At 33.1% G+C, this 14,891-nt stretch overlaps 1 protein-coding gene across 1 annotated transcript; it reads right to left on the reverse strand.

Moving 5' to 3' along the window:
• Nucleotides 1-8,663: 8,663 nt before the first annotated feature.
• On the reverse strand, nt 8,664-11,771 carry LOC129295149 (WRKY transcription factor 72A-like). The gene is made up of 5 exons (XM_054933625.1): nt 11,253-11,771; nt 10,755-10,868; nt 9,246-9,661; nt 8,942-9,162; nt 8,664-8,850 (listed from the first exon to the last, which is right to left on the reverse strand). The coding sequence occupies exons 1-5, from the start codon at nt 11,769-11,771 to the stop codon at nt 8,735-8,737; spliced, it is 1,386 nt and encodes a 461-aa protein (XP_054789600.1). The 3' UTR covers nt 8,664-8,734.
• Between the last annotated feature and the right edge of the window lie 3,120 nt (nt 11,772-14,891).

The following is a 14,891-nucleotide window of genomic DNA, read 5'->3' on the forward strand; positions in this document are numbered from 1 at the left end:
CATGTCATGATACATCTTAGTAGTACCAGGATAAAGGGTGTAGCTACTATAATGCGCCTCATCCAACAATTTCTTCGAATAGACTCATTGTTGGAAATACACACCCTATCCTTGAAAACCACATACCTATCATCACTAAACCAATAGTCTATTGTCTCACCATCCTCGATGTCTTGACTTATTTTTAACAAATTGAATCTTGAAGTTGAGCATCTCGTATCTCTTTTCAAAATTCATTAGAGATAACCGTAGTCTTAAGACCATTCAAGGAGAACTCAGTCATACCCAGAGAAGTCTCAACTAAAGTCTCCATCAATCTATGCTCCCGAACTATTAAATAGGCTACATGTAAGGTCTTGCGACTAAGAGCATTTGCTATACATTTGCTTTCCCCGAATGATACTTAAATTCAAAATTATAATGTTTAAGAAACTCCATCCAATGTCTCTGTCTCATGTTTACCTCTCTTTGATCCACCAGGTACTTGAGACTTTTATGGTCGCCCATGACCCTAAACTCTGTCCCATAAAGATAATAACTCTAGATCTTCAATGCAAAGACCACCGCAGCTAACTCAAGGATAATTAGTCCCAAAATACTTCTTTACCACTTTTGGGGGTGAAGGGGAGGTTGACATACAACCGAGTATAAGTGGTTTATGATTGAATCTCTTATTACCTTTTTGGATCAATATATTAGGAAAAACCTATCAGTAGGTTACTTTTTCATTTTTTTGTTTTGTCTTTTTTTTTAGAATTTGGCTTTTAGGACTTGCTCTAAATCATAAATTCGTCGGATAATTCTCCTCATGTGGCCTAAGTTGTCGAGATGCATATGCCACTGCCCTCTCATCTTGCATTAGAACACAACCAAGACCCTTATGAGAGGTATAAGTATACACGTCATAGGGCTTTTGAGGATCCAAAATCACCAATACCAGAGCTGCTGTTAACCTTTCTTTCAACTCAAAAAAAGTTATCTCGCACCTATCATCCCAGATAAATGGCCTATCCTTCCTTATGAGCCTAGTCAAAGGCATAGAAATTTGAGAGAAACCTTTAATAAAATGCCAGTAGTAACCTGCTAATCCAAAAAAACTAAGGATCTCTGTTATCAATTTTGATCTCTCCCATTTCAAGACTGCTTCAACCTTATATGGATCAATTGCATACCATTTGCCTACACAATATGTCCCAAGAACCTAACCTCTCTTATCAAAAACTCACACTTATTGAGCTTGGCATATAGCTTATGATCTCACAGAAACCTTAGGACAGTCCTCAAGTGTTTGGCATGCTGCTCCTCATCTTTATAGTAGATCAATATATCATCAATAAAAACCACCACAAACTAATCCAAGAACGGCCGAAAGATGCGGTTCATATAGTCCATGAAAACTGCAGATGTATTAGTCAGCTGAATGGCATAACCAAAAACTCATAATGACCATATCGAGTCCTGAAAGCTATCTTCGCCACATCCTTCTCACTCCTCAACTGATGGTACCCTGAACGTAAATCAATCTTAGAGAAAATTGTGGCACCAACCAACTGATCCAAGAGATCATCGATGCGAGGTAGTGGGTACTTGTTCTTTACTGTAACCTTATTCAACTGCTTATAATTAATACACAATCTTAAACTACCATCCTTCTTCTTCACAAATAAGACAGGGGATTCCCAAGGAGAAATACTGGGTCTAATAAATCCCTTATCTAATAGCTCTTCAAGCTACTTCTTCAACTTAACTAACTCTGAAGGAGCCATTCTATAGGGAGCCTTTGAAATTGGCTGTCTCCCCAGTACCAGGTCAATCGAGAATTCAACCTCACACTCTGGAGGTAATCCTGACACATCCTCTGACAACACCTCCGGGAACTCCCTAACAACCTCAATTTCATCTACTTTACATGACTCAAATCCTTAGGTAGCGAGCACTACCACGTAAACCTCACAACCTTATTCAATCAACCTTTCAGCTTGCAAAGAAGAAAGAAAATAAGAATGACCAGGGTATTCCTCGATCACCTTCGGTACTTCTACCAAAATCACTATCTTAGCCATACAATCTAAGATAGTACCATAAGCTAATTAGTCCATACCGATGATTAAATCAATCCCTTGCATAAGTAATTTGATCACATTCACCCAAGTCGACCACCCATTAAAAGTCATCTTAGTCTTACACAACACATTAGATCGACCGACTAAACCAGAAGTATAGGAAACTTCTATATCATAAGGTAATTGCTTAATAAGCATACCTATTCTATCTAAGTGCTTAGCTTTAGTGAGTGATAATCCTTAGCAATTGCACATCTCATCATATGTCACCTCGCTTAGCAAAGATAGTTGTTGGTGGTACTCTGGTCTTATCTTCTCTAATAGCCTCTTTGCTTTCTACTTGCTATCATTAGAAGCATTTAGATAAGTCAAGAACTTAGATAGCTAATTTAATTTTCTTATAAAGGTCTCCTCATCTAAGTCTCCTTGTTGAAAAGTATAAAATTGTACCTCTTTCTCATCTCTGAAAGTTGGTGAGAAGTAAAAATCATAAAACCTTTCCTTGAATTTGACCCAAGCCATATATCTACTATCCATAGGCCTAACAGAATCCCACCAATGCTTGACTTTACCAATAAGCTGCATCGTAGCCAAGATAACCCTCTGCTAAGATATACACCTCACTAGAGTAAATGACTGCTCCATCTGATCCAACCACTTCTTAACTTTCCCATCAAGCATACTACCATCATATGTGGCCAGACTAGAGCGAGAGAATTCCTTTCAAGGTTTGGATATGTCATCCTCTCAGTTATCAACAATCGATCTATGAGCTCCCATAGCACTAGAAGATCCCTGCCCAGCACCTGGGTCAACATACTGATCTGGAACAGCACGACCTCTAAGATTTTATTGTATATCCACCATCACTTCAAGTAGCCTAGCCATAACTGCATCCGTCCCCTGTGGTAGTGGTGGTGGAGGCGGAGGCAGAGGCGGAGGAAGAGGAGGTAGAGTTGGTGGTCGTTCCTCATTCATTAATCTACCTCTTCCCTTTCGAGCCATATTAGAACTGAAAGGTGTATGGCCACAAGTGTACGGACCTTTCTCCCCTCCTAAAGGAACAAGCCAGAGAAAAAAAACAATATTAGTCTAAGTTAGCGGGAGAAGGGAAAGAGCATAAGAGTAATGTATTTAAGGTGCCAAATAGGAAAGAGGAATCATAAATCTAAAACTGATACCAAATGTAACACTTGCCCCCAGTGTTATCCAAAAATCACACAATTCAAATAAACTAAGTGTGGTCAAGGAGTTAATCCTAAAACCAACTTAGGAAACAAACCATTTAAATCACTAAGCAGATACATTTAAAATATTTTTTTACATAAAAAAATTTATAGGTTTTATCTATAGTGCACGGAAGCAAGCTAGGCGAAAGCGAGGTAAAAAGATCCTGTCATGACAGCATTAAATTGCTGTCATGACAGCCCTCCCGGGCCAACTTCCGGGAGGCGCCGTTCTGTCATCCGATTCTCGATTGAAGAAATTTTAAAGCTCATAGTTCACATTCAAAGGGTACTATAAGTGTACCAAATTTAAAAAAGATCTAACAGTTAGATTAAAAATTAGACATGTTAAAAGATTGGTCATTTTTGCTGTCATGACAGTACCTCCAGACTAACTTCCAGGGTGCACCATTTCATCATCAGACCTTCGATTGGAGCGATTCTAGAGTCCACACGTCATTTTTAAATAGTATTATTAGCATACCAAATTTTGGAAAGATCCAACAGACGAATTGAATTCGTGCATGTTGTGACATCATTAAAGTTGCTGTCATGACAGCAAAAGTGCTGTCATGACAGCTCCTCCGGACCAAATTTTAGAGTGCGCCATTTCTTTGTCTGATATTCGATCGACGTGATTCCAAAGCCCACACAAGGATTATAAAAGGTTTTACTTGTGACCCAAACTTTAGAGAAATCCAACGATCAGATTAAGATTTGGACACGCGGACGCAAAAGTACAGTTTTTTGATAAAAACCATTTTCAAAATTATCCAAATCTCATCCTAATGGTTACTAACTTGTAGGAACACTTTGGACATGTCAAATAGGACTAAAAACACTTGATAGAACATTTAAATGATATAAAAACTTTTTATATCAAAATTTAACCACTCGAGTGCCATTTCCCAAAATGGACCCTAAACCTTTAAAATGCACAAATCACATAAGAGCGGCCAAAAACAATTTCAAATATCATATACAAGTGAATATACACGCTAAACATTTTTATTTGGCTCAGAGATCTCTGTGGGGCCCACGCACCCACTCTCTCTATCCAAGGCGTATGTTTGCCCATAGCACACCATTTGCAATACAACTACTTTGCATTTACTTGTGGAATCATATATATACCAAAATAAATATTTACTTGTAGTGAAAACTTGGTCTACTAAATAAATCCATCAAAACCACACACCATAGCCAAGTTTCCTAGCCACAAGTCTACAAGCAAACAAAAATTCATACCCAAGCCATACAATCTATACATACTCACACACATATACATAATCACATCTTATTGGCACCTTAATTCTAAATACATTACAATATATTTGCTCAAAAGAAAGGGATTGCAGTTATTTATAATTCAAAAACAACCCCTAGCTCTGCTCCTTTCCCCGTTCTCCACTGGTTCCTTCACCTAGACCTAGAAATATTGAAAAGAAAGGGGTGAGATAACCACAGTCTCAGTAATAGAGAAATCTACATTGATTATTACAAAGCAAGCCCTAATCAAATAAATGAATAATAAATTCAACATAGTATATAATTTAGCCATTTAAAATGCATGAATGTATGACCTAGGCTAGTATGGCCTTTGATGACCAACAGAATGCCCCCTGGCACTCTTTAACTCGCAGGTAAATCTTATACCTACTTGTACCTCTACAAGCACAAAACATAATCTAAGGCATGATTTAATACACCAAACTGCCTATGCCTCTTCGACGTGAATTCTAAGCAGTCAAAGCTAACTTCCTCCCAGAGTTAGCCCAACTTACTCTCCATGTAAGGGCTACCTTGGCCTAGGCACTCAACGTCACACTTCATATGTCAGATTCCTTCTCCCATTGAGAGATGTCGAACACTCAATACACTAACCACTTTAATGCACTAAGCCCACAATACGTAAGGAAACACTAAGTACTGGTAGTGTGCCATAGAATATCAAAAGTCCACACCTTCTCATTGGTGAACTCCCACCGAGATCATGCATTTTATTCGTGTCAACCTTTCTCGAGTATTAACCACTTCAACACTCTAAGGTAGTATAACATTTATAAACCTCCCTTAAACGGTTCCTTAGCCTATCTGAGGTACCTTACTTAGTTACACTTCCTTAAGTGCAACTTCTATTCTTTATGATTACAATACATGCAAACAAATTTCATTTCCAAAAAAACATTGTTGTTAAACAATTAGAAAACATATTTGCACTATAATCAAAATAGTACCCTATAATCCCTTATAAAGCACATTTAATCTGTTAAAACATGAAATGCATGATAGCTAATAATATTTATTCAAAAATAGCTAAAACAAAGTAATAAGAAATATAAATTCTCTTGTTACTTCAACCCTTTGGTACCAAAAGAGTTTTTCTTGTACAAAATAGGACTCGGCTTGTTCCTTAACTTCCGAACAAATTCCACCAACAATCTCTACAACATATAAGTGATCCATATCACTTATCATGACAAATAGCATTAATGAAGACGATAACTCATACCATACAACTTGAGTTAACGAGTCATAATCCATCCTAATGGTCCATATATTAAACCAACCATTCACATAATACTACTTAACCACCAAAACCATTTATTAGCCATCACTAGGCTAATTTCCAATTTATATAATTTTTTATCAATTAAAAACCTTCACTTAATGTCTCAAACTTTTACCATTAGCCCTTATAATGAAAACCAAACCTTAATTTAAATCTTATTGAGCTCAAATAGCAAAATTATAACTAAGTCAATAAGCTTAAACCATTGAGGAGCAAAACCCAATCTCTCAGGGTTTGATTTGTGCCTAAAACACCTGTTTTCATCCAATTATCCACTCAAAATATTAGATCACTATATAGAAACTCAAAACATCCTCCCTATGATCCAAAGAAACAAAAACTTACAAGAATAAAGCCTTTAGGATCAAAATCCAGAAATTCTCTCTTCCAAAAATTAAAGAAAATCAAGAGGAAGGGAAGAGGATTGAAGTAGGGAGTTTACCTATCGTGTAGTCGAGCTCGCAACGGTCACAAAGCCTCTTAAATCCAAGCCTAACTCCCTCTCTTTCTTTTCTCTTCTTCCTTTCTCCCGTTCGTGCGTTTCTTTCCTTGTTTCATTTTTTGCGTTCTCTTTTGCTCTTAAATTGTTGACATAAGATTTTGGAGAAAATTACAATAAAGGGCCCAACATTTTTTATTTAGCACAAAAGCCTAGGTCAACTTTGGTAATTTTTTCTATAGTTAAAAATAAAATAAACCCAACTTTTGTTTAGTAAAAATTCAAACTTTGGACCTCTATCAAATTATTCTAAATTTTAATTTAATTATAGATATTTTATTTTATTTTTAAAATAAATTCGAGTGTTAAAATTTTTGGGATGTTACACGACCCGTGTCCGCTTGCGTCAACCCGTCTCGACCTGCATCCGCCCGCTTCCGCCAAAAACTGGGAAAAGGGACACGCCGTTCCCTCATCCTAAATGCGCATCTGTGGCAGATACGTAGCCAACACGGACACGTCGGCCATTTTCGCATGTCAGTGCTTCTGAGGTCTTACCCCAATATGAACGACTTAAATATTTAGAATTCATTAATCCACAAAATTGTGTCCAAAGATTGAATAATGGCCTTTGGAAAGATCAGCATTGAACATGCTAGGCAAAAACAATGTGATGTTGGTGATCTTCAAGACACTTAAGAAGGATACTTCCAGAAACGCTTACTGTAGGGGTGTTTTTAATTTACAAGAAGAATGCTGCCAATGACGACAACGTTTTTCTGACAGTTTCGATATATTTAGTGTATGTTTCAGTTTACATCTAATAAAGATATATTTGAGAGATCTAATTATTTGTTGGATTTAATAAAAGCACGTCTTAAATGTAATTTAAATGTATTTTTGAGAGTTATTCAAATGGACCCTTAGAAACGTTGGAATTGCTATTAGAGGGTTTTAAAATGCTGCTAATGACCAAAAAAAAAAGGAAAAAAAAAGAAAAATTTCCTACAGGTTTTCCCCCTCCTTTTAGTGCAACAATTTTAATCGAATACACTTAACCTTTACATTATCTGGACTCTCTTTTACCCTCAATATTTTGGAAAATATCATGTGTCTCATTGGAGGGGTGGATATTTTAGCCTTTAGTTTTGGCAAAAGAATATACAAACAAAACAAATTAAAGCTTAGTTTTTTTATTTATTTTATGCCAATGTATAATTATCTGATTCTTCTCGTACTTTTTTTCATTTCCTTACACAATCAATTCAATTTGAGTGAATATAAATTTTTGGGTACTATCTTCAATTTTGAAACAATAATTAAATATCCCGATATTATCCTTTTTCTTCGCAACAATATTATATATATATATATATATATACACACACATCATTCATGACTTATAGCACTTTTTATATAGCATACTCATGCGTTGTAAATAAACATACATAAAAATAATGCATAACCTTTGAGCTTAAATTTCATTCATTTTATGGCCAAGCAAGTGACTGAAGAAACGAGCAAAACTGCTCAATAACCATATATACCTCCCATAGCACAAAACCAAAAAATTGTCTTCAATCATAAAAAAGAAGAAGAAACACCCAAAAGAACAAAATTAAAGGTTGTCGTCGTAATGAATGAATTGACAATTCCCGCGTAATATTTTTACAAGAACAGATTCTCTCTGAAGATGAAAACCGTAAGATGAAAACAAAATCGAAAAGAGAATGAGAAAGCTTTCTTTCATGAACATGCATGACAATTTGTTTTTCAATAAAATCACATTGTCATCATTAACTAAATTAATGCACATTAAAGAAGAGCTAAATAACAATTTGACCCCTAAACACGAGAGGTTTATAGAGCATTTGAAATTTTAAATTTATTTTTTGTATAATATTTCTTTCAATTTTTGAAAACAATATAATGTTAACAAAAGTTAACATTAACTTTAAATAAAAATTTCTTTCAATATTTCTTTCTACATTAACCAAAGTTAACTTTAATAGTTAATTAATCAAAAAATGACTTTAAAAATTACATAAAAGAACCAAGAAAATTTTCTTGAGCCTTTTCTATAATTTTTTGGGTTTTTGTTTGTAATATTTGCAATTTTTTGATTTTTTCCTATAATTTTGTTAATTTTTTTTGTCATTTTTTGACCAATTAACAGTAAAAGTGAATTTTTATTAATAGTAGGGACAACATTATATCATTTTTAAAAATTCAGGAAAAAATTACATAAAAAACGAATTTAGGATTTCAAACGTTTTTATACCTATAATTTAGCTAAGGGACCAAATTGCCATGTAATCCCATAAAATGTATCATACTTTAGCTTTTGCATTTAACTTTGCCAACTTCACATATCTTCAATTTTCAGAAGACATGGATCCGTATCTTCACCCCTTGTTTTTTCTCTCACTAATGATCAGAGGTTTGATTCCTTCGGAGCAATAGTCAAATTCTTTCTCTTCCACTGTTCCAGCATCAGCTTGCTTCTATCTGAATAAGCGGAACCAGAGTTATAGCCGCTTCTAGACGCTGCTGGTACAGGTGGAAATAGTCAATTTCCATGTTGAGCTTTATTGATCTCAGAAGAAGAATAAGACACATATTACTATTGTTCATCATATACCTTGATGTTGATTAAATATGCAGTCCAAGCCATTTCTGCTACCTCCATTATTATTAGTATTGACGTAGGAAGTGAGAGCTGCTGCAATATTGGCTGACTGAAACTTGGGATTAGTACTGGTGATTGCTTTTGTTTCATCTTCAATTGTTAATGGTTCTTTACCATCACTGCTTTGGCTTGATCTGTTCATCTGGTGGGGGGCCAGTAGTACGGTTCCATTACTGAAACAATTACCACCATTATAACAACAAGGAGAGATCAAATATTTTGAAGGAGATAAAGGTGAATATAATAAGTACTATACATGGAAGAGAAGCCCGAGGAAGTGAATGTTCTGGTGAACTGATGATGAGAGGAGGAGGATGAGGAGGAAGAAGAAGAAGGTGGTGGTTGTGGTGAAATAAAGATAATGGAAGAGTTTGGGAAATACTGATGCTGATATGGTGGTGGTGATGGTCTTGAAATGGAAGAGGCACTAGACAAGCTATTGAGAACATTATTATTGAAGATTATGGAAGGTAAAGACTTTTCCTGATTTTCGTTGTAAATTTTCGTGGCGAATTTTGTATTTTGTTGTGACGAAGATGGAGGAGGAGCTAGAGGAGCAATAATGGAGGATAAGGAGGTGAAAGGTGTGGGTGATGAGATAGGAAGAGGGTGATTATGAGTTCCTTCATAAGTGGTTATCAAGATGGACATATCCTCAGCACATCTTTGCACCTGAAAAATATTCAATTTGGATATATATTTGGATATATATATATATATACCACTTTAATCAAGATTCAAAATTTAGAAAAAGCATGATTTCATCATATATTGAACTTAATTGTTAAAATTAGCTATGGTTGATTAAAATTTTAAAATACTAAAAAGTAAATTTTTGCCTAATGATGTGCAAGAAATTGTCTTGAAAAATTTTAACCTTACATGTATAACTAGATACAACCCCCACTTTTTTTTTTCTTTTGCATTATGGAGTTCCATGTTGTATGTGCAAGCAAATTGGTCTACACTTGATTGTACATAGTAAAATTACAGTAATTTTGATTTTACTTGTATATATAGATTATTTTATTTTTTATTTTTAATGTATAGTGCTCCTTTTATTTAAAAATATAAGACATTTTTAACTGAATCTCACCTCCCAATAAAGTAGTTACTTACTTTTTAACTAACCCTATTTTTTTATATTTATCCCTATTAAACACCCTATAATAAATATAAAATCATTATCAATAGGAGCACTTTTGAAAAAAAGGTAATGATTACACCTCTAAAGACTAAAAATGCATTACATTTTTTAATATCTAACTCCTCAAAAAATACATTATATTTTTGAACAGAGGAAGTATCAATTTATAGGGATATAGTTTATGAATTTAATTATTTTTATCTTATAATATAAATAGATAAAATGAAGAATCACATCCAGTTCCCTTTCAAGGGAATTAATTACAGATAAGAACTAACAACAAGTTTCATTTTGGAAAAAACAAGTTGTGTTCTTATTTTAACAACAATTCATTCCGCATTTATCTTTATTTGTTATTAATTCTCTTGAGGGGAGTTGGATATAATTTTCCCTAGAAAAAAAAACTCTTTATGGGAAATTAAAATAATCTCAATTAAATATTTCTCTTAAAAATAGATAAGCTTCACAAAAAAAAAAAAATAGAATCAAATTTTAAAGCATACGACCCAATTTCTGTGTTTTTTTCCCCCGGTAGAGAAAGCTCAAGAAGACAGAAAGTCTCAACTATATACCTCAAGTAGTATGGAGTTTATTAAGATAAGAAGAGTTAATTCAGACCTGTTTTCTGACAGGACAAGATGGTGACGCAGTGCATCTGTAGTACGCCCTTGGGCATGGATTTCCCTTTGCTATTTTCTGTCCATATTTTCTCCATTGACATCCATCATCCATCTGCAACACAAAAATATCTCAAGCAAGTTCTGACTTGTTTGAAACCTGCTGATGTGTACATATATAAACATATGTGTACAGATAGATTCATTGTTTTTCCTTATAGTCTTCACCATTTTCTCTTTATATTTGCTTTTCACAAGTATTTAACGTGTTATTGATCATAGCACACCCTATTCACAGTTCATAAACAGTGAGACTCATTTCTCATCATATTTTTTTGTTTTTTACATATCACAAAAAATAGACTCCATGAACAGTGGAGATTATCTTACAAGTGTTGAGATTAGAACCCCAAAATACTTTTAGTCTCATTTCTCATGTTCTATGTAACATGCATGTGAAACATGTATAATGACTTTAGGATTAAAATTAAATACTAACCGTTTGGGTATCACATCTGGCTCGGATAGAAACCCTAGTTTTCTTGAGCTGATGATGAAGTTGTTGAGTAGCTTTACAAGCAGTAATACTGTGATCTTCAGAAGTCCTCATCTTCTTGAGAACCTTACTGCGTGGCTGCATCTCATCATCATCATCATCATCATCAGAGGTACCTTCAATGGTTATGATGTTTGTACTTTCAACTTCAGCTGATGATGATGATGTAGGGTCAAATCTGACATCAAGCCCTAGAGCAAGCCCTGATGATGATTGTCCCAAATCCTTCTGATCGTCCTCTCTTAGAGAATTTCTATAATTGCAACTTTTGTAATTCTGATCTTTGGATGAAGAAAACCCTAGAGAAAGAGAGACTAGTTCATTCTCTTCTCTGGTAATATTGTATTGTTCATGATGAGTACTACTAGCGCTATGGTCTTCTGTGCCTATTAATGTAGCAGCATTTTTAGCCTCGTCTTGTTGATGATGATGATCTTGTTGAAGGATTTCGAAGAAATACATTTGAAGTGATTGGTACTCCTTCACAAGCTCTGCCAATAATACTTTCAACTTCTGGTTTTCTTCTCTAGCCTCTCCTATTTATTCTCCCTTTGCTGATTCAATCAACTTTTGATCCTTCTCCTGCGTGAGAGAGAGAGAGAGAGAGAGAGAGACGTTGAGATTTGTTTAGTGTGAAATATTTATATACCAATTAATGGTGGGAATTTTCAAAACAAAACCTATGTGTGCTTTTGTGTTGAAAATAGTGATTGAGATCCCTTGATTGACGTTTAAATTCATATTTGATTGTATGCTTTTTTCACTTTTGTGATTTTGTTCACAAATGATTATCACTTCAATATAGTAACAGTAGTCATACGTAGTAGTTTTTATTCTTACTTTATACTCTTTTATCAATTGTAATTTTTTAACAGACTTATTAATTGTATTCAAAATTAACTATATATGTAATGTAATTCAATCAATGATTTAATTATCATGAAACAGAATAAGCCATATTAAATAAAGTGTTTTAAGTATAAATTTGTTATTAGTTTTTTGATAATCAAAAGGGACTATCACTTTTTTCTTTTTTATAATTCAATGGTCGGAGAATATCAACTAGAAAAGGCTAAAGATACAAAACCAATTCTAATTAATTATGCATGGGCGGTAAGAAATTAATTTTCCTCTCTATTATTAATTCCAATTAATTAAGGATCACTCATACTGCCAAAATTTAATTTGATTCAATTAAGAGAAGATCAACATTGAAGGTGTGGAGCACATCAATATATATTAATATATTTTAACTCAATTAACCTAATTATAATGAGGCTCGTCAATCAAGGGGAGGCAATGATATGTTTGGTGTAAAACCATATGCTCACTCACAGAAAAGGAATCTCAATTTGTTGATTTAATGATTTTATATTTTTGCAACCCTTTCTTACTTTGGAGAAGACCAAAGTTTATATAAATGCTTTTAAGGACATGTTAATATTTTGGTACAATGTATTAAGGGACACCATATCATAGCTGTCCTCTTAATCTTTCTAAATTAATGAAATATAATGAAGCTTCAAAGAAATTTCTAAATTAAACATATGGCACTTTTCTCTCTTAATCTTTTTTTTAAAATCATATGCTCACAATCCCTAATCTCGCGCGCAAATTCTTAAGTAAAATATTCATTATCATTTTAAAAGTAAAACTAATGTAGTGTTCGAAAGAAGTGACAAAATTTTATTTAAACAAAATTGAAGGCTTAAACCTTCTTTAAAAAAAAAAAATCAGAAGCGTTTCAAATTTTAACCTCTACGCTTAGACCGCCAGAGTTAGCCACTGGATGGCTAAGAATCATGTTAAAAAAGAAATAAATTACATATAATAATAATAATAATAATAATAATAATAATAATAATTGACATAATAATACGAGCTAGATACGAAGTAATTATATCAATGAATAAAGTAAAATTAGATATCTGTAATTGATTGAGGATCGGAACTAACATATAATGCACTACAATTAATATGTTGGATCAAGTCTGTCCTGCAATCTTTGGATCAAGCCAGCAAACCAAATTAATTTCAAACAAAAGAGGACAACATGATTTTTAAACCAACCCAAAAAACAAAAAAGCTAGAAATGTTTCCAAAGATATTAAGATAAGAAAACTCAAAGCTGGGTTACAGAAAATCACCTTATTGTTACCAACCTCTTCGTCACCGCGTGAGACTCCTTGATCTTATTATGAAGTTCTACAATGTTCTACGTCAAATGATCCTTTCTCTGTCATCTTCATCATATATATATATATATTTGGTCTGGCTTCTTCTATATATACTAAAATAATAAGATTTGACTTTCATCATATTATAATTAATATATATATACATATGGTTGCTAGAATTCAAAGAAAGAGGTTTTCTTTTGCACACGTTATAATCACGACTAGAGCTATCCAAACGAGTTGCGGGCTAGTTTACACGAGTTAGCGCATCAGCAGGTTGGATTGGGCTAACCTGCCAAAATAAATGGGCTAGGAAAACCCAACCCAATCGTACATTGCTAGGCTAGCAAGCCGGCCGGCCTGCAAAATGTAATTTTAGTTTTTAAAATTATTTAAAGATTATAATCAACATATCATATATATAGATAATGATTTTTCTCATATTATTTTTTAAAATAAAATTTGAATATAAGTCTATATTATTTTTATCAATGAAATTATATTCGTAATTTCAATTAATAGATCTTATCAGATTAACAAATAATATATATTCAAAATATTTATATAAAAACTTATAAATAATTAATTTACAAACTATAATAAAAATTTTATTTGCAAATTGTAAGAAAGATTTACATTATCTTTCAAATGTAAAGAACATAATTGAGACTCATAAATTATAAATTTTAAAAATGTAGTCATTATTGTAGATTTATAAAAAGATATATTATAATTGAAAAAATAAATTATTTTTTAAAAAATAGGTTAACCCCTAGGCCAATCCGTTTTAACCCGTCATTTTTGCAGGTTGGGCTAGCCCAACTTGTTTTAAAAAAATGAGATAATTCTTTCAATCAAACCCATCAAAATTTATGGATTGAATGGGTTAGCCCACAGATTCAATCCATTTTCTTGGCTCTAGTTACAACTAAATGTCAACAACCCCAATTAAACTACCCAGCAAAGAAAAATAAATTCAAATTATACCACATTCATGGTATTTTAATATTTATCATGCGATGATCTTAACAAATATGATTTAGGTAGCAGGCCAGCAGCATTTAGATTGATCAATTTAGATTTGGTTTTTACATTTCGAATCTTACATTTAAATTTGACTTAGTTAATATCTTTTGTTTGGGTAGTTTAAAAATTTTAAATGAAGAAGAAAGATATAAATCGAGTTTCGAAACAAAAATGAAAATTATAAATTACAAATAATAAGTTTATCTATATTTTTCAATTGATAAGAGAAAAGAATGAGATATGAGAAAAGATTCAAGAGTCACAGAGATATCAATAGTTTATCTTTATTTTTTAATCGACATTTATTGCAGTCAAAAGTTTTTTGCGACTAAAAGTTTGTCCTTTTTGAATGTTGCCGCTAAAATCCTTTTGAAAAAAA

The sequence above is a fragment of the Prosopis cineraria genome, unplaced genomic scaffold, assembly GCF_029017545.1.
Source record: "Prosopis cineraria cultivar Desert tree isolate PC_DT_omini unplaced genomic scaffold, ASM2901754v1 PC59, whole genome shotgun sequence".
NCBI lineage: Eukaryota > Viridiplantae > Streptophyta > Magnoliopsida > Fabales > Fabaceae > Prosopis > Prosopis cineraria.

What these genes read in the sequence shown, in the direction of transcription:
- LOC129295149 (XM_054933625.1), bottom strand. Translation starts at nt 11,771, where the DNA reads ATGTATTTCTTCGAAATCCTTCAACAAGATCATCATCATCAACAAGAC. An exon ending in CCAGATGTGATACCCAAACG is followed by an intron (nt 10,869 to 11,252) that starts GTTAGTATTTAA and finishes TTTGTGTTGCAG; the next exon opens with ATGGATGATGGATGTCAATG. An exon ending in CTTGTCCTGTCAGAAAACAG is followed by an intron (nt 9,662 to 10,754) that starts GTCTGAATTAAC and finishes AATATTTTTCAG; the next exon opens with GTGCAAAGATGTGCTGAGGA.